Genomic DNA, 27,073 nt, shown 5'->3' with positions numbered 1-27,073 from the left:
AATATGTCGCGAGTGTGTAAACGCGATTAGCGAAATCGATTCGCATTCGATTCGAATTCAATTCGAATTAAATGTACGTGTGAACGAGGCATGAGACTCTATAACACATTGTTGACTGTTGTATCCCATTTTTGACAATTTAACTACGTTTTATGTTGTTTTTTTTATGCTCACAAATGTTGTCAATATTATGAAATTAAGCCAAACAAGTGAGAGGTGAAGCTAGTTTAAAACCAAGGTTTGATTCGCCATTTTCTACACACGGAAATGTATGTGCCAAATTATGAGTATGTTTTCCACTCTTTTGATGTCTTTGATGTGTTTGAGCTTTTGTCTTTGTCATTTGATAAAGGACTTTCCGTTTTTCCGTTTTGAATTTTCTTTAAAATTTATTAGTTTTCCTATCTAACTTTAACCTTTTCGAAGTACCTGAGATCACCACCGGTTTATGATTAGGTTCGTGTAGGTGGGGCTCAGTCTGAAATTTCTTATGTTTTTTTTTGTGAACTGTTGTTTGGCATTTCGTCGGTTGTCACTTGTTTTTCTATTTAAGTTGAAATCTATCATATTTTGTATCTTTTGCCTCTCTTATGCATGTTTAATTTGAGTGCGTTTTTTAAAAGTCGGGAAATTTGTTATTGTCAATTTGAAACCGATGCTTTTCATTTCCAATTAACGTTGTTTGGTGTCTTTAGAAGGTTCTTTCCTTTCTCTAATGGCCAAATTACTAATTGATCACATATCCGGAACTTTTTGTGTAAAAACAAATATGAAAATTTGCATATTGCTGGCCTTTGCCGATGACCGAAGGTCGTATGATCCCATCCACATATTGATTTGATAAACTGAAACTTAGTGATGTCTATCAAATGATGATAATTTGTAAAATCTCAATGTAATTTAAATCTCTTTTTTTCTTTTTCGAGGTGTGGTTAACCTTTTTTTTTTTTATATCAGCCATTATCATGATAATGATGTATCAATAAAAAATATGAAGTACGTGTTATTTGAGGTTATTTGAAAGGAATTTAATTATGATTATTAAAATCCGGTATTTTTAACACAAAAAACTTATATCATATATTTTTAATTGAATCATGTTAAGAGATATGTCAAGTAGATGATTGTATTTTCCCGGGATACTTATACTGTGATCTATATAACACGTATTTATTATCATATTAACACATGATCAATAACGTTTTACTTCCTTCTTCGGGTATTATTTTGTTTATTTATATCTATACGCCAATACCTACACGAATGGAAACACCAGTAAGCCCACCTGACCTTTTGATTTGACATCATAAGATACAACAAAGCACTAGGTAAGAACTGCATACAGAGATACGATAATTATATTCGTAAATGTTTTTTTTTCTTCTCTAAACTAACAGTACGATATAAACAGAACACCATCATTTTATCTACAATTAAAATGTACTTTTCTGACCATTTAATAAAACAATTTGTCCTCCCAAAACAATAAGTTGAAGAAAGCTGAACTAAACCAGCAACAAAAAAGGCCAAGTACAACCAACGATACAGAAAAGTACCCAAAATGTGGATCAATTCATATGCTCCTGATGGGTTCCGTTAGAGCCACCTGTCTATATAGACAGATAGATACTGATTTTAAAATGTTATATGTTATAGTCAGTCATAATGCTTCAAGCCATAGGATCACTCAACGCATATTGTCCATAATACATTAATTAACGATCAGGATAAGTAATTTCTTAACCTTTAAATCTGTGCTGTGACAAAAATATGACACAAAAATCAACCCACCTTCGAAATAATGAGAGAGAAAACACAAATTGTGAAGTTTATAGATAGCACTGGATCCTTTTTATTCTCTTGAGAAGGACCTGAATAAAATCTGCTTCAGAAAACAGAAGGAGCGCAGTTGGTTTCCATTGGAATTCCGACTGTTTGTTGAAAAATTATAAATGAATAAAATCACTTACCAAACGCATCAAGCATGTTATTGATTTATAAAAAAAAGACATCATGTCGATTCCATGTTTCGGAACTATTCTACTTCCAAAGTGTTTGTTTTGTATCCAATATGATGTGTTACTTTCTAAAAATGAATGTTCATATCTATACTGGCATTTTTCATGAAGCCAGTAACTTTTTCTTCCAATTTGCATTGGAGTTTCAAATGAGATATACACACGTAAAGAGTAGATAAGTTAAACTTTTGCACGAGGAAAGTGACTTTGTACTGTAATTTGATAGTGTCAACACCTGATTCATACCGTTCACGGCGTATAGGTATATCACAAGTACTTATAAGACCCGTTTACACTAAAGATCTGTTTAAGATCGATCTTTGGTCCAGTGTAAACGGTTAAGACCGATCTTCAATCGGACTTAAAAAGTCTACCTCTAGAGGTGGTTTAAAAAAGATTGATCTTATTTGAATCCTTCTTTTTTTTTGTGTTAACGCTTAGATCGATCGTGATCAATCCTTTATCTTTTTGTATCCATTAATCGGATTGTCAATGAAGAAATAACAGAACTGTAATTACGAGAGAACACTGGCCGATAGAGGCCTTTGGAGGGCACTGATTCAGAGAATCATTCGAGTTCGCTGTCAATTGGCGATTTGATGGTCGCAAATGTCGTTTTACTGGCGTATCGTAGCTCTTTAAAAAAACGGATATTTTCGACCGTCAAATCAAAATTGATGGCGGCAACTTTTCAACCACAATAGTTGTTCCAATTCTTATGGATAGCAAAACGAAATAATACGTGACCGTCGTCAGAGCTGTAATAAAAATAAAATAAATTTGAAATACAAAAAAATCCGCGAATTTTCATAACGGGATTGCCCGCATATAAAACGTCGGGGCAAAACTTGACGTCAGAAATTAAAACTACCACACCGATACGATTCAAAGTTGGATAGAATCATATCAAAACGGCGTTTTTGAGGTAGGAGCTGTTTTACATTCGATTATATTGCGGCAATCAAAAAGGTAAACGAATAATATTCAAGCAATTTAATTTGGTGGCTCACTCAATAGTTTCAAGATGTCAACTGCGGATTTGACGGTAAATTTCATCCAATGAAAAAAAATGTAACATCAATATTCCATTTATTCACGGATCAAACATTTTATACACACAGTTATAAGATGGTTTGGGGCTACGTTTGTGGGAATAACAAAAAAGTAGTAGTAAGACCGCATTTGGGTTCTTAACAAACGGTTCTTATACATATGATTTGTCATCTTCGCTAGCCAAGGGTTACGATCCACTCCCGCTCTCTTCACCCTTGGCGGATTGAGATAAAATTTCGGAGACACAGGGTAAGGATTTTTACAGGTTGAAGTCGAAACTCGCTGCATCCAATCAAAAAGCGCCTTTATCATGATCACGTGTAAATCCGCCAAGGGTGAAGAAAGCGGGAGTGGATTGTAACCCTTGGTTAGCGAAGATGATGATTTGTTGGATTAGTATTCATACATTAATGTAATTTTTATATTCTGATTTATAGAAACATACGAGACACGAAGATTTTCAAGATTTTGTTTTAGATGCAACTTATTTTTTTTTTATAAATATTAAAAAGAAGATGTGGTTTGATTGCCAATGAGAAAACTCGCCACAAGAGAGAAAACTAATGACACAAAATTAACAGCTTTAGGTCACCGTACGGACTTCAACAAGGTTATTAACCAAATTAATTGCAAGAATAAATCTTTGTTGTCAAAGAAACATTTGTAACAAGGAACGTTCCTCAATGTCACCTTTTCGATGAGATAAGTCAGTGATGGCCAATATGTTAAGCGATAGTTATAACGTGTATTGATAAGACTTGGACTTTGTAATAAGGTTATATAATGTATTATGTATAGTTCTGTTTTGAGGATGTGATGATTATCCAAAGTCTGAAGTATAAATTGCAGAATTTAATTCATTGACAATACCATAGCGTGTATGTGGTAAACAAAAACAATGACCATCTCGAGATGACCCTGATTGAAGCTAAACCGAGGAGCAGGATTGTATAACACAAAGAACATTCAATTTATCAATATGACACATACTCACATTTTCTTTTGAATAGTTAGTTTGTGTGTAATTTTTTTTTTTGCCAAAATGTCTGTCGTTTGGATTTCACTACGCAAAAGAATATGCAAATAGAAGTTGAAAGATATGTTGAATTCCAAAACGAAAATCAAGAGCTAACATCTTTTGCATGTTTTGTATGAATAAAAGGATGTGTATATCTATAGTATAATTCAATGGGACGTAATCAAACAGCTCAGAAAAAAAAAAACCGCAACAATTTGTTTACTTGCAGAATGACAATGCCTTGAACAATGGACAACAATTATGTTACCGTACAGAACTGTAAAGGAAAGGTTGTAAAACTTCCATTGAACAAATTCAACTTAGATTCTATAGGTAGGTGCAAAGTAAGATATTAAAAAAACGAACTCCGAGGAAAATTTAAAACGGAAATTCCAACTGTCAAATGACATTTTTTTACGCAGCAAATGGTGGATTAAACCTGGTTTTATAGCTAGCTTAGCCTCTCACTTGTATGAAAGACTCATAAATTTCTATTATATTATATTACAACACATTTTAATTTTTCGTATTGTAATTAGGAAAATTAGCTAGATGACCATCATTTACAGAACATAATAACCAGTTTGAAGGTGCAATACCACCAAATCATGGTACGTCACATCCGGTTGCATACGAAAGTAGGTTTTAAAAAATATTCCCTTGAATTTGACCGTTGTAGGTAATTAATCCTACATTTTATTGCAGTTAAACTATTTCTGTGTCATAAACATATGTCTTGGGTATTTCAAAACACCATTATTTTTTATTTGTGATTTCTATAGAAAATTTTGTAAACTTGAGGTTACATGATGACTAAACCTTGTGCACATATAGAATAAGGGGAGAAATTTGATTGGTTAACTTCCAATATTGGTTATTTTCTGATATGCAATGAAATGTTATGTGAAAATTTGTATATAGAACTGGACAGGATAAAACTTTACTCATGCCAAGTATTTCTTTATTTAGAACATAGATACATTCTACACATTTTTTTGAAAAGTACAAATTTAACAAAGACTAATAGGGGAAAATCAATGGTTGTATTACACCTGAACCATATGACCATCATCTATAACAATTGATCGATTGTTGCTTTCGTATGGTACAGTGAGAAATATTTCATGCATATTCAGGACGAGAGCAAATTGTAAAGGGCAATACGGCATACACGTTCTTTTAAATACCATGTTAAAGAAAGGATATAAATTGCAGAGCCTTGTGTATTAATCCCGGTGATGTTGAATAATGCATAATATTCATCTTATCAAAGAAAATACATGATATCCTCTGCTGTCAAACAAACAAAATACAATTTACATATATGTTTATATTTTATTAGTCATTATATACTTGTTGAAGTTAATTCAATATTTTAAGTAATGCTGCTTCTTCAACCAATTTCAGAAAATGCTTTTCCAGGTATGCAAGAAATATATTACATTGACAACAAAGATAAAATTCCTATCATGTTAAATCGAGAGAATAACACAGTTGTAATGCCGCCTGCCGCAACTCTGGACCCTCCTTCTGGTGTTTTCGTGGTCACTGACCAAGATGGACTCATTGAAGGTAACACCTATCTGGGTAACAGATAAGCCCTGAAGGTGACGTGTGTTTTAAGCAATATGAATCCGACAACTTTGCGTAATGAATATCATTAGTTAATAGAAGGTTTTAAACTTCGTTTAATAAACATATCGTAAAAGCTACTGTCAAAACAATTGATGACATTCTATACCTTTGCCATTCTTTAAAAAAATGAAAAGTCTAATATGGTACCATACATCTTTTGTAGAATCAAGATTAGTCGCATGACCATGAGCAACACGACTTGAATTTGAGTTTCCCAATCTTTATTTTCTATGTAATATTTTGTGGACTGTCGTTTGCATGTTTTGCATATTCATTTTATTTTCTTTCCCTGCGTCATTGTTTTGTCCATCTTTCGGCTTTTTTACTTTTGTATCTGTGTGTCTTCTCTCTCCCTCTTATATGAAAGCAACCTTTAGTATGACGTTCATTATCACTGAACTAGTATACATTTTTGTTTAGGGTTCAGCTGCAGCACACCTCCGGGAGTTTCTCGCTAACCATCATGATATAATATCATCATTTCCGTCGAAGAATGACATTATTAAAAAGGTTCAATGCGTTACTGTATAATTATAATTTAATGGTTCTATTTTCGTAGTGTTTTTGGTATTGTGTAATACCGTCAAAAGTTTTTATTCTGGTTCGAATTTTAATGTGAGTCATTATCTGTATCTGTTTTTCCACTATTTAAGAACCCATACAGATGTTTGAGTACTCAAACTCTCATAAAACCTATTAAACCCTGTCACATGTTTATCTGCCTGTCCCACTCGGGTACTTGTCGATTCCTAGCTTGTCACGATGTGCATTTCCGTTGTTTCAGATAATAGATATATGAAGATGTGGTATGCGTACCAATGAGGCAACTCTCCATCCCAAGTCACAATTTATAAAAGTTAACCATTTTAGGTTATGGTATGGTCTTCAACTCGGAGCATAGGCTCACACCCAACAGTAAGCTATAAAGGTGCCCAAAATTACTACTAGTGTAAAGCCATTCAAACGGGAAAACCAACGCTCTAATCTATATATAAAAAGGAAAAACGAGAGACACATATGAACCACATAAACAGACGACATCCACTGCACATCAGATTCCTGACGGTAGGATAGGTGCAAACAATTGTAGCTTATGGTAACCATCTACAGGTGTGTCACTGCCACAGTCGAGTTTATCGTACATCTCTCTCTCTCTCTCTTTCTCTCTTTTATCATATTAAGAATATTAAGAGACAGAGGATTTTCAATTTTTTTTTCAGGATTTCATCCACTGACAGGATTTTGTGATTGGACAGAATGGTCTAAGGTGGTAGAATCTACCGTTACATCCGGTCCGTCTTTACTACGATCAAACCTTACCCATTTAATGGATATTGGCTACATGGTTGTTTGTGGAATACAAGTTGAGAACTGGACAAAGTTTCCATTAACGAACCCACACACGACTCTCGAATGGGGATATTTATCATCACCAGCAACAAATATTCAACCTGGAACTCGAGAAGCAATGGTATGTGATATACGTCATTCTAATGGATGTTAAAACAAAATATACACAAGTGACATGTGAAGTATTTAACATATATGCGTGTTGTTTATGACATATCTTCGCCTCAAATGAAATTCAAAACAGTGTGGCTGTGGCCATTGATTGACACATTAAATTCATCCATTGACTAGGACAATTTAGGTGAACGTTTGTATGTAACGACCAGTGCTCACTATGCACTTTTAAAAGACTCTTAAACTATGGGGTCACCAAAGCTTCTCAACACCTAAATAAAGTAATTCGAAAAATTAATCAGAAATAACACGATGTTTTGATTTATATCAATTATATAAATGAAAACATAAAGATTATTCCTGATTAATTTTTCAAATTATTTTATAATTAAAGGCGTTTAGAAACCTTTGGTGACCCCACAGTTTAAATGTCTATCGTAGGTACGTCGTGAACAGTGGTCGTTACAGACAAACGTTCACGTAAATTGTCCCAGTCAATGGATGAACTTAATCCGTCAAGCAATAGCCACAGCCACACTGTTTTGAATTTCATTCTAAATAACAATACTCAAACAAATAGGATTTTAAATTACATTAACACACACCTGATAAAATGTTGCAATACAAATGCATTGTTAAGATGCTCTTATCCATTTCTCTTCGATCGTTAAAATTAAAATACCATCACAGCTTCTCCTTTCCTATTTTTTGGCGGTAAAGCATTGCTAGTGAAGTTACATTAAGTTAAATCAATATTATTGAAATTGGATGTAACGCGTCTTCTGATTGACTGACAGTGTTTAGCCTATCAGCTCATAGACATAATTTTGTCATTTGACCGTGACGTTTTTTTTATGATTTACTCCGGATTCAAATGGAATAAAGATTAAATTATAAGGAATGACTGTTATATTTTTTTTCTCTGTATAATCGAAATAATAAATAAAAAGATGTGGTTCACACTTTAAAATAACCCGATAGGGTTATTGAGAGTGCACAACATTTTTTATTTTATTTCGGTTACACAAAAAAAACCATGGCAGTCATTCTTAAAATGTTTATTAAAATAGCTTAAAACGGTATGCATGCTTTTATGTATTAGTTTTATGTATTAGGTTTGTAAATTATTTTATATCCAGTTTTCTATTGACAATAGGTCAGTCACAAATGTGGTTTTACTGCAACTGGAACTTCTGGAACTGTATCCTGGTTGATAAATGGCACGGATAGACGTTTGGTAATTGGATGGTCTGCGCCATTTAATTTTGACTTTTATTCAAATCATTTAATATTGGGTTTGACCAATAAAGGAAACAAAAGACACTATAAAACATGGTTTGAGACAATGTACTATGGACAAGAAGATAAATTAATCATATTCGAGAGAGTTAAATGTAGATTTACTAGCAATGAAGTCCTGCTCGATGACGATCGGTTTGAAATTACCGGAACTATGGATAACAGTCACAAACCGGAAGTCAAAGTTATCATAAAACCTAAACGATGGGAAAATTTAGCTTCAAAGTTAAAAAATTAGAAAAACAATTTATAAAAATTGTCTAATTCTTGATATATTACCGTCCGTTTTTGAAAAATATACTAGACTAAGTGTACACTTGGAGATCTTATATCAAATTTGAACATATCTGGAATTATTCGATATTTTACAATAGTTCCTTCCTTTTCGTTTTATAGATAAATATATGATATTCTAAAACGTCAAACGTAGTCGGCTTATTTAAAGTACATCTATCATGTAGTCAATACTTCAAGTTATGCATTATTTCCGTTTCCTATAACTATTAACAGGAAAACTCTCTTATGAAGATAGCTGAATTATATATATTTTATATCATAATGCCTTGTTTCTCTTTTATTATAATTATATAACGAGCTTATTAGTTCGTTTACATATCAAAATAATTTAATTTCGGATGTAACACGTCTTTTGATTGGCTGTAAGAATTTTTGTATCAGCCCATAGACATAATTTTGTCATTTGACTGTGACGTCATCAACAATTTTTTCTGTCTTTTCGAAATAACATTAAAAATGAGGTGCACACTGTAAAATAACCCGCTACGTGCGTTATTAATTGTACAACATATTTTTTATGTTGACTGCTTCAACCAAAAGCTGATCATATGTGCACTTTAATTTGTAAATCTATATACCCGCATAATTAATCAGCCATATTTTTTTATGTCAGGTTTCAATGTATAATACAATGGACATCAATATTTCTTCATAGACAGAAAATGATTACAGTCATTCCTTAAATAAAATTTGACAAACTTATTTAAAAAAAAAAAAACACCAAAAAACTCAGACATTTAAATAATCAAACCATTCCCGACCTATGGTCGGTGTTTCTCTCTGAACACTACGGCTTCCCAACAATAAAAACTGACTGACACGAAATAGTACAATAGTATTGGAAGTGGCGTTAAACACTAACCAATCAATCAATCAAAATCATACCATACAAAATTTGATGCGACTGTCATACATGTGAGAGGTTTTGCTAGCTTTAAAACAAGGTTTAATCCACTATTTTGTACATAAGAAAATGCCTGTACCAAGTCAGGAATATGACAGTTGTTCGTTTTATGTGATTGTGCTTTTGATTTTGCCATTCGATTAGAGACTTTCCGTGTTATCATTACTGTCTCTGTTCTTGATGGAACATCTATATGGTCTTCAGTCATATCCATTATATTTAACAAAATTATGACAGTGTCCGTAAAAATACATGCTTAAAACTTCAAAGGAAGAACACATAAGGCAGATAGTAACAACAGAAATCCACTAAATTAATTTAAGTTCATAGTGGTGCGTAGACGCACCCTTTCCTTCATCATGTTAATGCATTAATCACTGAATAATCTCTAAGGAATAACCGGATTAGAAATATAATTGATATAATGCACTTCTATTTTCTGTTAGGATTCAACATGAACGGTAGGTTTTACTGATATCCTTTGTGTATCTATTAATTAAAATTTTCTATTTGCCATATGATATATTATTATCGGTATAGGTTCATTATAATAAAAAAAAACAGACCATCATATTACATTTTGAATGTTAAAACATTTCGTCAATTTTCATAACTGTTGTTTGAATAGTACATTGAATAGAATTGATTGTAAAGACAAACTTAGATGAAGAAATATGTTTGCTAAATGTAATAGTGCATAGGTTTTTGTGCATATTGCTATGTGTTTCTTTATTCTACATTTTCCAAAGGTAAAGGGGAGGGTTGAGATCTTACAAAACATGTTTAACCCCGCTGCATGTTTGCGGCTGTCCCAAGTCAGGAGCCTTTAGTAATGGTTAGTCTTGTATGTTTTTTTAATTTAAGTTCTTTTATATGTTTTGGAGTTAAGTGCCACGTCCATTTTTCACTAAACTCGTACACAATTGTATTATCTGGGTGCAGGAATTTCTCGATGCATCAAAGACCCAATGGTGTCCTTCAGCTGTTGTCTGGTCTTTGGTCGTGTGGATGTCTCGTTGACATATTCCCCATTTTCATTCTCAATTTCTTTTTGAAGATGCGAAGAGAAGGGAACAAATTCCCGATCACAATTACGCAAAAAAACATGTTCCCTTCCTCATCCTCAAAGTAAAACATTTAGAAGTGATAAAACTAAATGGTATATTTTTTTTATTACTTTTTAAAAGCAATGGATATCGTTTTCCACAAGCTCCAAACATTCATGATAATGGTCACCATTTGAAAATAATGTTATGAGTGAATTTCAACAAAAGAGGTAAAATTCAATTTTGTATTTTTTTTAGGAAGCTTATATTGAAATTATCGAAACTGAATGAATGTTTTATCTGCTTGGTATATTCTTTCTCTGTTTATAATAAGCGTAATCAGACTTTTCATATTATGTATAGATGGTAAGTGTCAATCGCCCGAAATTATTAAAGCTTACAACGAACAGCGTTTAAAAACAAATTTACAGACTGAACCCCAAATAAAAAATTATAATGGTGCTTTGAAATACCCAAGATATATGTTTATGACACAGAAATTTGCTACTGCGATGAAATGTAGGATTAATGACCTAAAACAGACAAATTCGAGGGAACATTTTTTTCGACATTTTTTTGATTTGGTGATATTACGTTACGAGTACAGAATTTTTCTTTGAAAGATTTTTTTCATAAATTTAAACAAACGAATGTATGGAATGTTCTTGCTACATTTAAGATACGCGTAACAAAATAGAATTACATATATTTATTTCAAAACTTGAATAGTTTAATAAAAAAAAACGTGTGGCTCTATCTATATAAAAAAAAGAAGATGTGGTATGGTATGATTGCCAATGAGATGACTTATTGCCACAGACCAAATGACGTAGACACTAACAACAGTTACTGTATATATCATCTTACGGCCGTCAACAATGAAATCATAACCTCGTTCTGATACCAATAACAGCGTGATACTCTCACTTTCTATTTTAACATTGATTACAAACAGTGGATAAAACGATAGTATACCCCAAGTTTTTGAACTCATTCTTGGTATTAAAATTATCGTTGATACGTTATAGATTACCATCTTCTTGCAATTGAAATATACAAAGGCTTAATAAAATATTTATTGCACCTGGGATGTTTTTATGATTAAAACAATTCCCTTAGAACAAAAAAAATCATCATTCACAATTTTGATTCATACAAAGTGCGTTAGATTTTGTGACAAATAACGCCTGTTTACAACTTACGGCACATTATTGCATTTTGTATGAAAAATCAATTGAGTATTGCATAATGTTAGCAAACTACAACAGAATTAATTGCCGAATACTCCTTCAGGGATGATTAGTATTGAACATGATTAAGCAATGGTTTATTGGGATATTAAAATCGATGGGGAAAAAAGAAGAAATAGCGTGAAAAAATGGTTCTTTGACCTATAATGGTTAACTTTTATAGATTGTGACTTGAATGGAATGTTGTCTCATTGGTTTTCAAACCACATCTTCCTATATCGTTTTACTAACCACACCTAAAAAAGATTCTTATAAAAGACGTAAGAGTCATAACATAAACTGACGCTTTCGACACCAAAGAATCTAAATACTGCATGACTACCATGCGTTAGACATTATTGAGAATTGAGTACTGAATACCATGATTGAGACATGCTTTAGAACTAATCACGGTATCCTAGTATCATGCTGGAGGCACTCTCGGGAACCAATCACTGATAATCGAATGAAAGAGACTGTATAGCGCTCTAAACAGTGACTACCATAATTGATGCACTATCGGAAATTTAGTACTGAATACCATGCTTGAGACATTCTTTTGAAGTAATCACGGTATATCATTCTTGTGGCACTATCAGGAACTAATCACTGACAATCGAATGAAAGCGGCACTCTCGGACACAAAGTAGTGACTAACATGATCGATGCACTATCGGTAACTAAGCAATGACTACCATGCCTGAGACATTCTAGAACTAATAACGGTTTATCATGCTTGTGGCACTATCGTGAACTAATCACTGACAATCGAATGAAAGCGGCACTCTCGGGCACAAAGCAGTGACTAACATGATCGATGCACTATCGGTAACTAAGCAATGACTACCATGCCCGAGACATTCTAGAACTAATAACGGTTTATCATGCTTGTGGCACTATCGTGAACTAATCACTGACAATCGAATGAAAGCGGCACTCTCGGGCACAAAGCAGTGACTAACATGATCGATGCACTATCGGTAACTAAGCAATGACTACCATGCCCGAGACATTCTAGAACTAATAACGGTTTATCATGCTTGTGGCACTATCGTGAACTAATCTTTGACAATCGAATGAAAGCGGCACTCTCGGGCACAAAGCAGTGACTAACATGATCGATGCACTATCGGTAACTAAGCAATGACTACCATGCCCGAGACATTCTAGAACTAATAACGGTTTATCAAGCTTGTGGCACTATCGTGAACTAACCACTGACAATCGAATGAAAGCGGCACTCTCGGGCACAAAGCAGTGACTAACATGATCGATGCACTATCGGTAACTAAGCAATGACTACCATGCCCGAGACATTCTAGAACTAATAACGGTTTATCAAGCTTGTGGCACTATCGTGAACTAACCACTGACAATCGAATGAAAGCGGCACTCTCGGGCACAAAGCAGTGACTAACATGATCGATGCACTATCGGTAACTAAGCAATGACTACCATGCCCGAGACATTCTAGAACTAATAACGGTTTATCAAGCTTGTGGCACTATCGTGAACTAACCACTGACAATCGAATGAAAGCGGCACTCTCGGGCACAAAGCAGTGACTAACATGATCGATGCACTATCGGTAACTAAGCAATGACTACCATGCCCGAGACATTCTAGAACTAATAACGGTTTATCAAGCTTGTGGCACTATCGTGAACTAACCACTGACAATCGAATGAAAGCGGCACTCTTGGGCTTTAAGCAGTGACTAACATGATTGATGCACTATCGGAAACTAAGCAATGGCTACCATGCCTGAGACATTCTAGAACTAATCACGGTTTATCAAATTTGTGGCACTATCGTGAACTAACCACTGACATTCGAATGAAAGCGGCACTCTCGGGTACAAAGAACCAACTAACATGATCGATGTACTCTCGGAAACTAAGCACTGACTACCGAGCCTGAGACATGCTCGCCGAATGATCACTGATAACAAGTATTGTGGTGCCCTCTGGAGTTTCGAATACAGCTGTGTTATCATCTTTGACAAGTTTTCGGTTAAGACATTAATACCGTAGTGGTTGTTTTACACAAATAAAAAAAAAGGTCTAACCTTAGTCGAGAAAGATTAATATAAACAATAATAAAATAATTTAGCTCTGACAAAAGTAGGTGTATCATATTTTAGTAATATAACAATTCCCTTTTCTAACAAAATGTAACATCCTGCAAATATGCAGAAAATCTGCAACAAACTTACATCAAACAATTAATGTGCATTGTAGCAAGCTTATAGAAAAGCTCAAGAATGATTTAAATAGAAATTAAAAAGTTTCCTGAATTTTTCTGCAATATAAAATTGAGAATGAAAAAGGGCTGTTCACATGGGCCATGATACCAGACGTAGAAGTGGCCATAGCCTCAAAAATGGCCACTTATGCTGTAGACCCGTACCAGTGCTTCAGCAAAGTGTTAAAAGGGGGAGGTGGTATCTATGTTTACAACGAAGTCGAAATGAATTATTGCCGGCTTGCCAAACAAAGAAATTCTCCACATAGGCCATTATAACAAAGGTAGTGGTGGACATTGCATCTAAAAATGGCCCATACTTCTTATTCCATTGATCTGTACGAGTTTGTCAGCAAAGGGTAAGGAGGGTACCCTGGTATATAACAAAGTCGAAATAAACTATTGCCGGATGGCCAAAAAAAAAAGATGATCCACGTTTATCATGATACCAGAGGTAGAGGTGGGCCTTGCCTTTAAAATGGTTTATAGCACTTATGCCAGCAAAAGGAAAGGAGGGTATTCTAGTATATCGCAAAGTCGTTATGAAATATTGCCGGCTGTTCAAACTACGAGATGCACCACATGGGCCATGCTACCAGAGGTATAGGTGGTCATTGCCTTTAAAATAGCCTATAGCACTTATATGGCATATACCCGTACGAGTTTGTCAGTAAAGAGCTAAAATGAGGAGGTGGTACCTCTGTTCACATTAAAGTCAAAATAACTGTAGCCGGTAGGATTCTCTACGTGGATCATTATACCAGAGGTAGAGGTTTATTTCGACTTCGTTGTAAACAAAGGTAACACCTTTTATTTTTAACCCCTTGCAGGCAAAATCGTACAGGTCTTTGGAATTAGTGTTATATGCAATTTTAAAGGCAATTACCATATCTATCTCTGGTAAAATGGCCTACGTGGAGATCCTCTTAGTTTGGCCAGCCGGCAATACTTTATTTCGACTTTGTTGTAAACAGAGGTACCATCTCCCCCTTTTGATTCATTATTGTCAAACTCGTACGGGTCTAGGGCATAAGTGCTATAAGAAATTTGTATGGCAATGCCCTCCTCTATTTCTGGTAAAATGGCCTACGTGGAGAATCTTTTAGTTTGGCCAGCCGGCAATTATTAAAGTGTATTTCGACTTCGTTGCAAACAGAGGTACCACCTTACCCTTTTAATTCATTGTTGTCAAACTCGTACGGGTCTTGGGCCTAAGTGATCTGTGCCTTTTTTAAGGCAATGCCTACCTCTACCTATGGCATCATGCCCCACGTGGAGAATCTCTTGGCCAGCCGGCAATTGTTTAAGTCGAAATGAATTATTGCCGGCTGGCCAAACAAAGAAATTCTCCACATAGGCCATTATAACAAAGGTAGTGGTGGACATTGCATCTAAAATGGCCCATACTTCTTATTCCATTGATCTGTACGAGTTTGTCAGCAAAGGGTAAGGAGGGTACCCTGGTATATAACAAAGTCGAAATAAACTATTGCCGGATGGTCAAAAATAAAAGATGATCCACGTTTATCATGATACCAGAGGTAGAGGTGGGCCTTGCCTTTAAAATGGTTTATAGCACTTATGCCAGCAAAAGGAAAGGAGGGTATTCTAGTATATCGCAAAGTCGTTATGAAATATTGCCGGCTGTTCAAACTACGAGATGCACCACATGGGCCATGCTACCAGAGGTATAGGTGGTCATTGCCTTTAAAATAGCCTATAGCACTTATATGGCATATACCCGTACGAGTTTGTCAGTAAAGAGCTAAAATGAGGAGGTGGTACCTCTGTTCACATTAAAGTCAAAATAACTGTAGCCGGTAGGATTCTCTACGTGGATCATTATACCAGAGGTAGAGGTTTATTTCGACTTCGTTGTAAACAAAGGTAACACCTTTTATTTTTAACCCCTTGCAGGCAAAATCGTACAGGCCTTTGGAATTAGTGTTATATGCAATTTTAAAGGCAATTACCATATCTATCTCTGGTAAAATGGCCTACGTGGAGATCCTCTTAGTTTGGCCAGCCGGCAATACTTTATTTCGACTTTGTTGTAAACAGAGGTACCATCTCCCCCTTTTGATTCATTATTGTCAAACTCGTACGGGTCTAGGGCATAAGTGCTATAAGAAATTTGTATGGCAATGCCCTCCTCTATCTCTGGTAAAATGGCCTACGTGGAGAATCTTTTAGTTTGGCCAGCCGGCAATTATTAAAGTGTATTTCGACTTCGTTGCAAACAGAGGTACCACCTTACCCTTTTAATTCATTGTTGTCAAACTCGTACGGGTCTTGGGCATAAGTGATCTGTGCATTTTTTAAGGCAATGCCTACCTCTACCTATGGCATCATGCCCCACGTGGAGAATCTCTTGGCCAGCCGGTAATTGTTTATTTCGACTTTTTTATATACCAAGGTTCTTCCCTAACCCTTTGCTGACTTACTCGCTGGCTTATCCCTTATTGTAAGTAAGTAAGTTCAATAAATATAAGACTATATGCCAGGTCTTTCTGACAACCAATTACAAACAAACTGGGGTTTATCTAATGAGGCTTTTCCCAGGATGCAATTGCTCGTAGACTGTATACAGTTGACCAAATAATCCACAAATTCCGCAAAAGGATCTTTTAATTATAGGCCATGTCCATTTAGACATTAAGCAACAAAAGCCCAGCATGACCGATGCATTTGTCTTTAACATCTCCGATATTGATTCCGCGTGGCCTTCCAATTGTCATGAGTGTCCATTGGTGTTCATTGTTAAACCTTTGGAGCTATATCAGTTTGTGTGGAAATTAAGAGCACGATGACCTTCCCTTGGTGATAACAACATGACCAACAACCATATCGTGTGTTACCAAAAGCCGTCAGCGATAGTCACACCGACAATTTGCTACCTTCGTGGACAAAAGCCTGGCTTTTCGCTGGATCCTAATTAACATCTAGTGTTGTCACTACCATTTGCTGTAGAGATTTAGTTGCACAACATAACAGAAACATTCTTTGTAAATACTCTATGTTAATATTTTGACATTTGGATGGTTCATATACCAATTGTAGCCGAAAAATGATAATGAAACATTTCTGTTTAATATCGATCTATTGTTGGAATTGTAAATTTTCATATTCAATTTTTGTTTGTTTAAAGATAACCATAATTTTAATTAAAGATTTTAATTTTTTAAAAAGCAAGTGCTAGACTTGTGCTTTTATTGCCACTCATTTCATATAACCTGTCATTTTAGTCGAGCCTGTAACTTTAGTTGCAGAAAGCTCGACATATGAATAGTGATCCGGCGGCGTTAGTTAACTTCTGAAAAGCTTAATATTTTAGAAGGTGGAAGAATTGGATGCTTCATACTCTGTATATAGATGCCTCATGTTACGAAGTTTCTGTCAGTCACATGTCCAATGTCCTTGACCTCATTTTCATGGTTCAGTGATCACTTGAAAAAAAAGTTCAGAATTTTTGTAATGTTGAATTCTCTCTTATTATAAGTAATATGATAACTATATTTGGTATGTGCGTACCTTGCAAGGTACTCATGCCCGTCAGACAGTTTTCACTTGACCTCAACTTCATTTCGTGGATCAGTGAACAAAGGTTAGAATAAGTTTTGGTGGTCAAGTCCACATCTCATATACTATAAGCAACAGGGCTAGTATATTCGGTGTATGGAAGGACTGTAAGGTGTACATGTCCAACTGGCAGGTGTCATCTGACCTTGACCTCATTTTCACGGTTCAGTGGTTATAGTTAAATTTTTCTGTCTTGGTCTGTTTTTCTTATACTTTATGCAATGAGTCTACAATATTTGTTGTATGGAATGATTATAAGGTGTACATGTCTAGCGGGAAGATATCATCTGACCTTGACCTCATTTTCATGGTTCAGTGGTCAAAGTTCAGTTTTTGAGTTTTGGTCTTTTTATCTAATATTATATTTAATATCAAAGGTCACTATATTTGGTGCATGAAAATATCTTATGATCTTTATATAAGTCTCCCAGGTTTTATTTGACCACGACCTCAATTTCACGGTTCATTGCACAGTGTTAAGTTTTTGTGTTTTGGTCTGTTTTTCTTAAACTATAAGTAATAGGTCAAGTATATTTGTTGTATCGAAGAATTGTTAGCTGTTCATGTCTGCCTGGTATGGTTTGTCTGACCTTTACCTCATTTTCTTAATTCATTTGGTCTTTGTTTAGCTATCTTGGTTAATGTTAAGTTTATGTGGAAGTTGTAATAAATCTTTATACTTAGGGCTATCAACATAATATTAATGATGAGTACAGTAGGCGAGACATTTCAGTGTGTGCACTCTTGTTTAAATGTGCTTATTTATCCGAGTCCTGGACTGCATTCCAGTGGCTTTCATTCGTTTACTTTTGTGTAAATTTTATACAGATCAGTATTTTTTCAAACGTTTTACCAATATTTTAGCTGCATGTAACATCTTGAACACTCAGAACAGCAAAATAAAATTTAGATTTCAGAAATAAATAGCCTTTAGTCATCGACGAATAGCCGATGATTTCAAGAGTTGTTTCCGTTAAAGGATGATTCATTTTTTTTTGTGCAATACTTGCTCTTTCGGAGGCTCGAGGGTAATTTCAGCAAAAAATTTATCATTTTTGTTTTCATTACAAATTTTATTTATTACACTATTAGTTATAACTTTATGAATTGGCTCAAAAATCAACCCAAAAAAATCGAATGATTTTAGCCTCAGATTTATTTTTCAAATGTTTATATCACTGTAATAGCTCCAAATTGTCTCCCTTTAGTGCAATGATGACATTTTGTTTTGGCATTAGAATTAAAATGTCTTTTTCAACTCATCGGTGACCTATAGATATTTTTCAAATATGCTTAACGTAAACTAAACAGTTGTAAAAATTAAATCGATTTCTGTAATTTAGTTCTTTTTTTATTTCGATATATATATCTCTCTATTTCTCCTATTAGTTCAACTTAAAAAAAGTACCTTAAAGTCATAAGAAACGAGTGACCGGTGAAAAATAATGTTCTTCCAATTCTTGAACCAACGCATACAAACATCATAAACTTAGTTTTCTGTACTCGAATTTATCATTTTTTTCGTGTAAATTTCGTATAATCGTCAATTTTTTTTTCAATCGGTCAGTGTTGTTGTGAAAATATGGCAGGTAATTAAAGTTCGTGTTTTGAAGCCGAAGTTTAACGATTGTCACCTGTTTGTCAACAATTGACGAAAAATAAACAAAAAAGCATGGAAAATGAGCACGTGTTTAACATGTAAATACAGATAATAGTTTATTTTAAGGACATCCATGCGCATTGTGGTCACCGGATTTTTACGAGATGGGTCACACTGAGGTCACCTTGCATACGGAAAATATGTCGGGGGAATAGCTTGCTGGAAGGAAGCAATTCAAATAAAGTAAACTTCTTCTAAATATGAATAAATTAAAGAATTTTCTTCAGAAATAAGTATATGTACATAAGTTTTATAATGAAAACTATCCATTGAGTTATAAAAAACATATGCATTATTTTTTTTTGACTTGAGGTTTCTTATGACTTTAACAAAAATGGTTGCTTCTTTCGAGGGCAGTTTGTGAGCTTAAGTGAACGATAACCCCATGTTTTTATTTGATTTTTCTATTTAGTATATGATAAAAGTTCATCTATAGAAAAACAAGCAAAATCCTACATGTATATTTAAAAAATAATGGATTAATACCCTCCAGTCCCCTTAACGACAAAAAAAACAACAAATAGAACATTACGTTTAAGTATCACCTACAGTATTTTACAACCTCCATTGGTGATACAATATATGTATTTCTGCTGTTGTTTTATATAAGTTATTGTCCTGAATAAACATCTTTATGCGTTTTTGCGTTTTTGCGTTTTTGCGTTTCAGTTTTTATTGTGAAATTTCTTCAATCAGCCAAGACAAACTTTAAATTTCGCCTTAACGATGTTTTCGCGAGAAATCCATGTATTTTATCGAATTACTTAAGAAATAATTCATGGGGGCTTGAATATATCGTTATTTTACCACGGGTTGGCCCTTTATGACAAATATTTTACCCTGAGCGATAGCGAGGGGTAAAATATCGGCATAAAGGGACAACCCGTGGTAAAATCTAGATATATTCAAGCCCCCATGAATTATTTCGATTCTGATAGGACAAATACGGCATTTTTTTGGATCGAAGCGCTCTAGGTGGAGGCCATTATTAGCCGTTCCCATAAATTAACGCACTTTTAGATTGCCGTAAAAGAACGGAGAAAACAGAATAAATGACATGCTCAAACTATTCACAAAACTTATTTAGATAGATTTGGATGAATTTTAATGATAACTTACTTATATGTCTTCTTTGTATATAAAAAAAAATGGCTTATACCACATTTTAGCATAGTTTGTTTACGTTTCCTTGTTGTGATGATTTTCAGTATCAAAAGCGTGTATTTTCCCGTAAAATGCTTAAATTGTAACGTCATCATTCTATGACGTCGGGTATTTCATTCAATAAAAAACATATGACGTGGGAGTACGATCGGAACAGCCAATGCAATATATTCATATTTTACCACGGGTGTGTACTCAAAGCGTTTGAAGGACGTCATGTTAGAATACAAATTTAATCATTGTCTAGTGCCCTAAAATGAGATTTTCCGAGACGCTGGGTTTGAAATGGGATACCCTATTTAATTTAAACAATATTTGCACTCTTTTCAAAAAGATGCATATGGGAATTTTCGTTCCTTATGAAAGTGTTTAAACTCCTTATAGGATTATCAAAAAGCAACTATTAAGCAGTCGGAAAGCTGACCCCGGTTTGACCCCATTTCTTAAAGCAACAATGGACGTCATGTGATTACCATATATGGGCATTTTTTTACCCAAAAAAGGGAAGCCCGTTTTTTTGAATTTGTAGCTGTTACAATGAATTAAAACTAATTTGCTTTTAAGTGAACATTCTTGAGTATATAAGGAATATTTTCATTAACTCAATTATGGATTTAACTCATTTCTTTCTTTCATAATATGTCTTCAAAGTGTAGGTGTTGACCAAAAAATGTGGTCAAAAAAAATTTAAATCGTAATTTTCTTTCTTAACTTCTCGGGAAGCTATGCTGAATTTAAATTATGTTATGTAACATAACTTTGACTATGATATGTCAAATTTGTGCCAGTTGATATGCACAGATACGCAAATGTGCCAGTTAGAAGTGTCGATATTTCTGACGAAGCGGGGCCGACGGTAATTCACGAGTTACGTCCCTTTGTTTGACACTATCATGAAAAACTATTGTTATATCAAACACCATATGCTGTTATTTACAAGTGGATATTATTAAAAATAATCTCTTATATACATTTTGATACTATAAACATGTGCCATAAAATAGAGAAACACATTTTATCACTTTTCAGAACTCAGTCCCAGTGAAATAGGCCCTAGATGTGTCCCTATGTGCCATAATAGGGTTAATAATTTAATATTAATTTAATATTCCAAGAGTTAATTTAATATTCATGTTTTGGTAAGTATTTTTACTGCTGCAACCAAATTATTTTAACACAGAAATAAATGTCTACTCAATTTATACAAGGGGTAGTCTAAATATTCATGAATAATGGATCAAGACAGTATGAAAATGAAAAAAAAACAGGAGTTGATTTCCTTTTCATTTCTGACACTTGCAAGTAGGTCCTACCTTTTTCATTTAAACTTAAAAAAGGACCCCCTTGGAATAAAGATCTTCCAAGACAACGTGTTCGAGAGTTTGAGTTTAATACATGACTTTTTAAAACTTAATGGACGGAGCAGGATTATCTTACTCTTCCAGTTAACCGTACATCAACACAGTTGCATTTCTTGTTGCTCAGATTTTAAATGTCAATGATTTCGTCCGCGACCACAATTGTCGTCCCTTGATTTTCGTTATTAGTCCCTAGTGATAACAGTGGGTTACTTGCCAATAATTTTTATACCCCTTCCAAATTTATTTCTCCTTGTTTAATGCCTCAAATTGTAAGTAGGGGGGGGGGGGGGGGGGAAATACACTGTAAAAAGAATTGGGTCCAGAATTTTACAGGAAAGTAGTGATTTGGTCCAGCTGAAAAAAAGGTTAAAAATAAGCACTTCGGAAGCTGTCAAAAGATTTCAAGACACCCTAAACACAAAATTGTCCATATTTTGAGTTAGACGCGATGAAGTTTTCTATAATTTTGATATAATTTGTCCCAAAATTAGTACAACACACTGTAAAAGTTTCATTGAGAAAGCGCAGGTGGGATTTTTTTAATTTTCATTTATGTTCTAAAAGAAATGCACTACGAATTAATTGTGTTCTCGGACCATTTGTTTTGTGGACTGTTGTGTATCTTGTTGTTTTTCATTCAGCTGCGGCTTTGTTGGTTTGTTTCAACCCTTTTTAGTGTGATTATACTTTGGTACACTTTGCCTCTCTCTTATATATGATATCGCAATAATTATATATATGTTAGCGTTCATATACATTTATATGGATACAATATTGAATTAAAATAGACATAATAATTAGATGAGTGAAAAAAAGAAAATGAAGTAATAGTTGTACGTGTGAGGAGTTGGCATTCTTATAAAAAAGAAGATGTGGTATTATTGCAAATGAGACAACTATCCACAAAAGACAAAAATGACACTGACATTAACAGCATTAGGTCATCGTACGGCCTTCAACAATGAGGAAAGCCCATACAGCATAGTCAGCTATAAAAGGCCCCGATAAGACAATGTAAAACAATTCAAACGAGAAAACTAACGGCCTTATTTATGTCAAAAAAATAAATGAAAAAACAAATATGTAACACATAAACAAACGACAACCACTGAATATACAGGCTCCTGACTTGGTACAGGCACATACATAAATAATGTGGCGAGGTTAAAGTCTTTTACACTAAAAATATTTTAGATCTTGTTATATAGACTAATTCTTATTCATTCTGGTCGTAAGTTAGTCTGTCATCCTCAAACGTGTGAGCAATGGTGTACGTACACCAATTTGTAGAATACATGGGATATTCAAAGACTTAAACGAACGTTAAGTCTCAGAGGCATGACTTTTTATTAGTTGTTAGTGGCTTTGAAATAGCTGTCAGATAACTGCGAGTACTCTCAGATCTGTTCATTGTGTCTTTTTGTGTCGGGATGTATAAGTACCCGGCCACGTTCACTTGTATTTGTGTCTATCTGATGAATTAAGCCTTTTTCAACTGATTTTTATAGTTCGTTCTTATGTTGTACTATTATACCACTGTCCCAGGTTAGGGGGAGAGTTGGGATCCCGCTAATATGTTTAACTCCGGCACATTATTTAAATCTGTGCCTGTCCCAAGTCAGGAGCCTGTAATTCAGTGGTTGTCGTTTGTTTATGTGTTACATATTTGTTTTTCGTTCATTTTTTTACTTAAATAAGGCCGTTAGTTTTCTCGTTTGAATTGTTTTACATTGTCTTATCGGAGCCTTTTATAGCTGACTATGCGGTATGGGCTTTGCTCATTGTTGAAGGTCGTACGGTGACCTATAGTTGTTAATGTTTGTGTCATTTTGGTCTTTTGTGGATAGTTGTCTCATTGGCAATCATACCACATCTTCTTTTTTATATGCTCGAAACTTTAGAATAGTTTAGAAATTTATCAAATCAAATAATCCTTGAGTGATGGTTTCGTTATTGAAATTCTAAATTGATGTTGAACCGCGCTAAATATTATATATGATAATCATACGAATAAGTCAGGAACGGAGTTTCAATCTGTAATTCAATAGTTGTTGTTTGTTTCTGTATTTGTTTGTCGTATAGTGTTTTGTAAATCAATGGTTTTCTCGTTTGAATAGTTTTATCATTATGTTAAATGGTGTCGGCGTTTGCTACATGTGGAAGTGCACACATTTACGACATGTAATTGCTTAAACGCACAGTTTCTTCTTCCCGCTAATAATATATAGTCACCATTTGCACTTATATGCGAATGGCCAATTGACAGTCGCTCCAAAATATTTTGCAACATTTCAGTTAAAAAAAAACTTTTTTAAGTCTGGTAATATTTTCGTCATATTTCCAACAACTTTATTTTTCTTAAACATTACAAATATTACAAATATAACAAACAAACAAACTTCATTTTTGGAACACTATCACAAAGTTTACGTAATACATGTGTAGCGATTTATTTAGATAAACTATATTAATCCATACATTTCGGAATTATTTAGCAACTATATCCAAATGACGAGGAAGTTCGAGGTTATTCAAGTAATAAGATTAAGGAAACTTTGGTTAACACAACAGCATTTTCAACAAAGTAGTTTATTTTTGTTTGACAAACTCGAAAAGAGGGGGAAAAGTAATAAAATGGTTACTTAAGCATTTACTTAATTTCTATAACGAAATAAATGTGTTTAATATTTTAGATACAGATACAATATAGTGCATTCGTAGATGTAAAAAAAAATTTAATAGAAAATTTAAAAGAGATACATCAACAGTGTTTATTTTAGAATTGCTCAAGTCTGTAGGGCTTATTCCCGATTGTCCCACTTTTTTTGAAATTAAGAGCTCATATTGTCCCACATGAAAAGTTCTGACTGGTCAACATTATTTTATGAGGTGAAATGTTCTTATCCCTTGTTAGATTGTCTCTATGGTTTTGTTTCAGATATATAAGTCAAAATCTACATTTTATGCGATGTTCTATTTTTAGACATTGCGGCCATCTTAATTATTGGGCGGCGTCATCGGATACTTTTTTGAAACTAAATACCCTAAGGATGATTTTGGCCATGTTTGCTTTAATTTTGCCAGTAGTTTCAGAAGAGAAGATTTTTGTAAAAATTAATGACGACGACGAATAATGAGAAAATGAGAAAAGATCACTTAGCCCTATGGTCCAGGTGAGCTAAAAAGCAAAACGGACAAAAAGCAACGGACAAAAAGCAAAAGTGTCGGACAAAAAGCAAAATTATCGGACAAAAAGCAAAACGGACAAAAAGCAACGGACAAAAAGCAAAAGTATCGGACAAAAAGCAAAATTATCGGACAAAAAGCAAAACGGACAAAAAGCAACGGACAAAAAACAAAAGTATCGGACAAAAAGCAAAATAATCGAACAAAAAGCAAAAGCGGACAAAAAGCAAATTGCGGACAAAAAGCACCGTATCAAACGATGTATCTTTTACTATGTTTGTAAAAAGTCTGTTTACAAACAGCATGTGCATGCCTTATTGAAAGTTCAAAGTCTTCAAACATGGTCAGTATTAAAAGACTCATTAAACGATGTATTTGATTCTACTTTTGTAGCGTATAGAAAACAACAGCAGACGCCACACAACGTTTACAAAGTTTGGTTAAAAAGAAATGCACTCTTAATGAAACTTTCTGTTCTTCTTTTTCAGCCAACATTCTGACTAGATTCTTCTTGGTTTATATCTTCATCGCAAGGTCATTTGGGGATTTAATGGATGAGGCAAATAAACTATATTCAGACCTGTTAGATGGTCATAACAAAATGATACGACCATTACATGATAACAAGAAAAGTACCATGGTGAATATGAGCTTCAGTTTGATATCTATAAAAGATTTTGATGAAGTTACTGGGAAATTTTCTGTAGTTGGTTTGCTAAAAGTTACTTGGCAGGATAATCGAATGATCTGGAACAAAACGGAATATGGAAATATGAATTCAATAATTTTTGAACAAAATGATGTTTGGAAACCTAATTTGTTTCTTGGAAATGCTTTTGATGATATGTCTGCAATTGGGGAAGATTTTATGACAATTAGGTACTATAACAATGGCACGGCAATCTGGACACCTTTAGATATGATAATTACGTCGTGTTCTGTTGACGTCACACATTTTCCATTTGACCAACAGACATGCGCAATCCATTTTATATCAGTGGGGACATTACCAGAGGAAATTTTCATGAACTCTGAAATTGATCATGCAATTCTTACTCGTTATACTGAACATGAAATCTGGCAGCTAAATGAGACAACTGCATTTGCATCAATTGTTGCTGACGCGGGATCGCTGTTCAGTGTATTGATCACCGTTAACAGAAACCCTTTATTTTACCTTGTAAACATTATATTTCCTATTATATTGCTTACTTTTCTGAATTCGTTCGTATTTTTGTTACCAGCGACGTCTGGTGAAAGAATTTCCTTCTCCATAACAGTCTTATTAGCAATAGCCGTATTCATGACAATGATATCAAGTTATCTACCAAAAACATCACGCACCATGTCAAGAGTGTGTTATTTTTTAATCAGCAACCTTATATTTAGCTGCATAATTTGTCTTCTCACTATCATACAACTCCGACTGTTCCATACATGCGACACGTGTTCAATTCCGACTATTCTCCGACGATTAACTGTCATGTGTAAATCACAGAAGCACCGAAAATACTTTCCAAATCACCAAGATCAAAAACAAAATGGAGGCGACACCTGTGACAATGAGGCTACACGAACAGACATTTTAGCTAAAGTATCCTGGGTTGATGTTTCTCAGGCTTTAGATATTTTCATGTTGTTGGTGTCGTTGTGTATTCAGCTGTGTATGCTGGTCGCTTTGTTTGTCTCAATTTTGTACTGATACTTGTATTATTGTATGTTAATTTGATTCAGAAATATACTATTATTTTTAAAACAAAGAATAATTCGTATGTCCTCTTGTCCTCTCAATTGTTGCGCTTCTAACTATTTATTTTTGCTGTAAGTATAAGAGCTTGAAATAAAAAAAAGCAAGAAAAATGTTTGCATCTTCTTTTTGTTCCTTTATAGTTGATCATAGTTGACACAAAACTACT

The 27,073-nt window shown here is 34.2% G+C and overlaps 2 protein-coding genes across 6 annotated transcripts; both read left to right on the top strand.

The window, feature by feature from the left end:
• Window positions 1-1,190: 1,190 nt before the first annotated feature.
• Window positions 1,191-8,813, top strand: LOC134685265 (tereporin-Ca1-like). 5 transcript variants are annotated; one of them, XM_063544851.1, is made up of 5 exons: window positions 1,191-1,328; window positions 4,319-4,422; window positions 5,512-5,661; window positions 6,945-7,195; window positions 8,345-8,813. In XM_063544851.1, the coding sequence occupies exons 2-5, from the start codon at window positions 4,338-4,340 to the stop codon at window positions 8,723-8,725; spliced, it is 867 nt and encodes a 288-aa protein (XP_063400921.1). In that variant the 5' UTR covers window positions 1,191-1,328; window positions 4,319-4,337; the 3' UTR covers window positions 8,726-8,813. The 5 variants fall into 5 exon arrangements, with proteins under 5 accessions (XP_063400921.1, XP_063400918.1, XP_063400919.1 ...); XM_063544848.1 differs by having other exon boundaries at window positions 5,497-5,661; XM_063544849.1 differs by lacking the exon at window positions 1,191-1,328 and adding an exon at window positions 2,828-2,943 and having other exon boundaries at window positions 5,497-5,661.
• A 16,805-nt stretch (window positions 8,814-25,618) lies between these two features.
• On the top strand, window positions 25,619-26,948 carry LOC134685264 (acetylcholine receptor subunit alpha-1-B-like). The gene has a single exon (XM_063544846.1). It carries the CDS (start codon window positions 25,708-25,710, stop codon window positions 26,857-26,859), a length of 1,152 nt encoding a protein of 383 aa, XP_063400916.1. The 5' UTR covers window positions 25,619-25,707; the 3' UTR covers window positions 26,860-26,948.
• Window positions 26,949-27,073: the final 125 nt, after the last annotated feature.

The sequence above is a fragment of the Mytilus trossulus genome, chromosome 9 (genome assembly GCF_036588685.1).
Source record: "Mytilus trossulus isolate FHL-02 chromosome 9, PNRI_Mtr1.1.1.hap1, whole genome shotgun sequence".
NCBI classification, from domain to species: Eukaryota; Metazoa; Mollusca; class Bivalvia; order Mytilida; family Mytilidae; genus Mytilus; species Mytilus trossulus.
Note: the sequence above shows the minus strand (reverse complement) of the source record. Positions and strands in the feature narration are given on the sequence as shown.

Bases quoted from the DNA above. Each gene is read 5' to 3' on its own strand.
- LOC134685265 (XM_063544848.1), top strand. From the start codon at position 4,338: ATGGACAACAATTATGTTACCGTACAGAACTGTAAAGGAAAGGTTGTA. The intron at 4,423-5,496 runs GTAGGTGCAAAG...AACCAATTTCAG, and splicing joins ATTCAACTTAGATTCTATAG to AAAATGCTTTTCCAGGTATG. The intron at 5,662-6,944 runs GTAACACCTATC...TTTTTTTTTCAG, and splicing joins CCAAGATGGACTCATTGAAG to GATTTCATCCACTGACAGGA.
- LOC134685264 (XM_063544846.1), top strand. From the start codon at position 25,708: ATGGATGAGGCAAATAAACTATATTCAGACCTGTTAGATGGTCATAAC.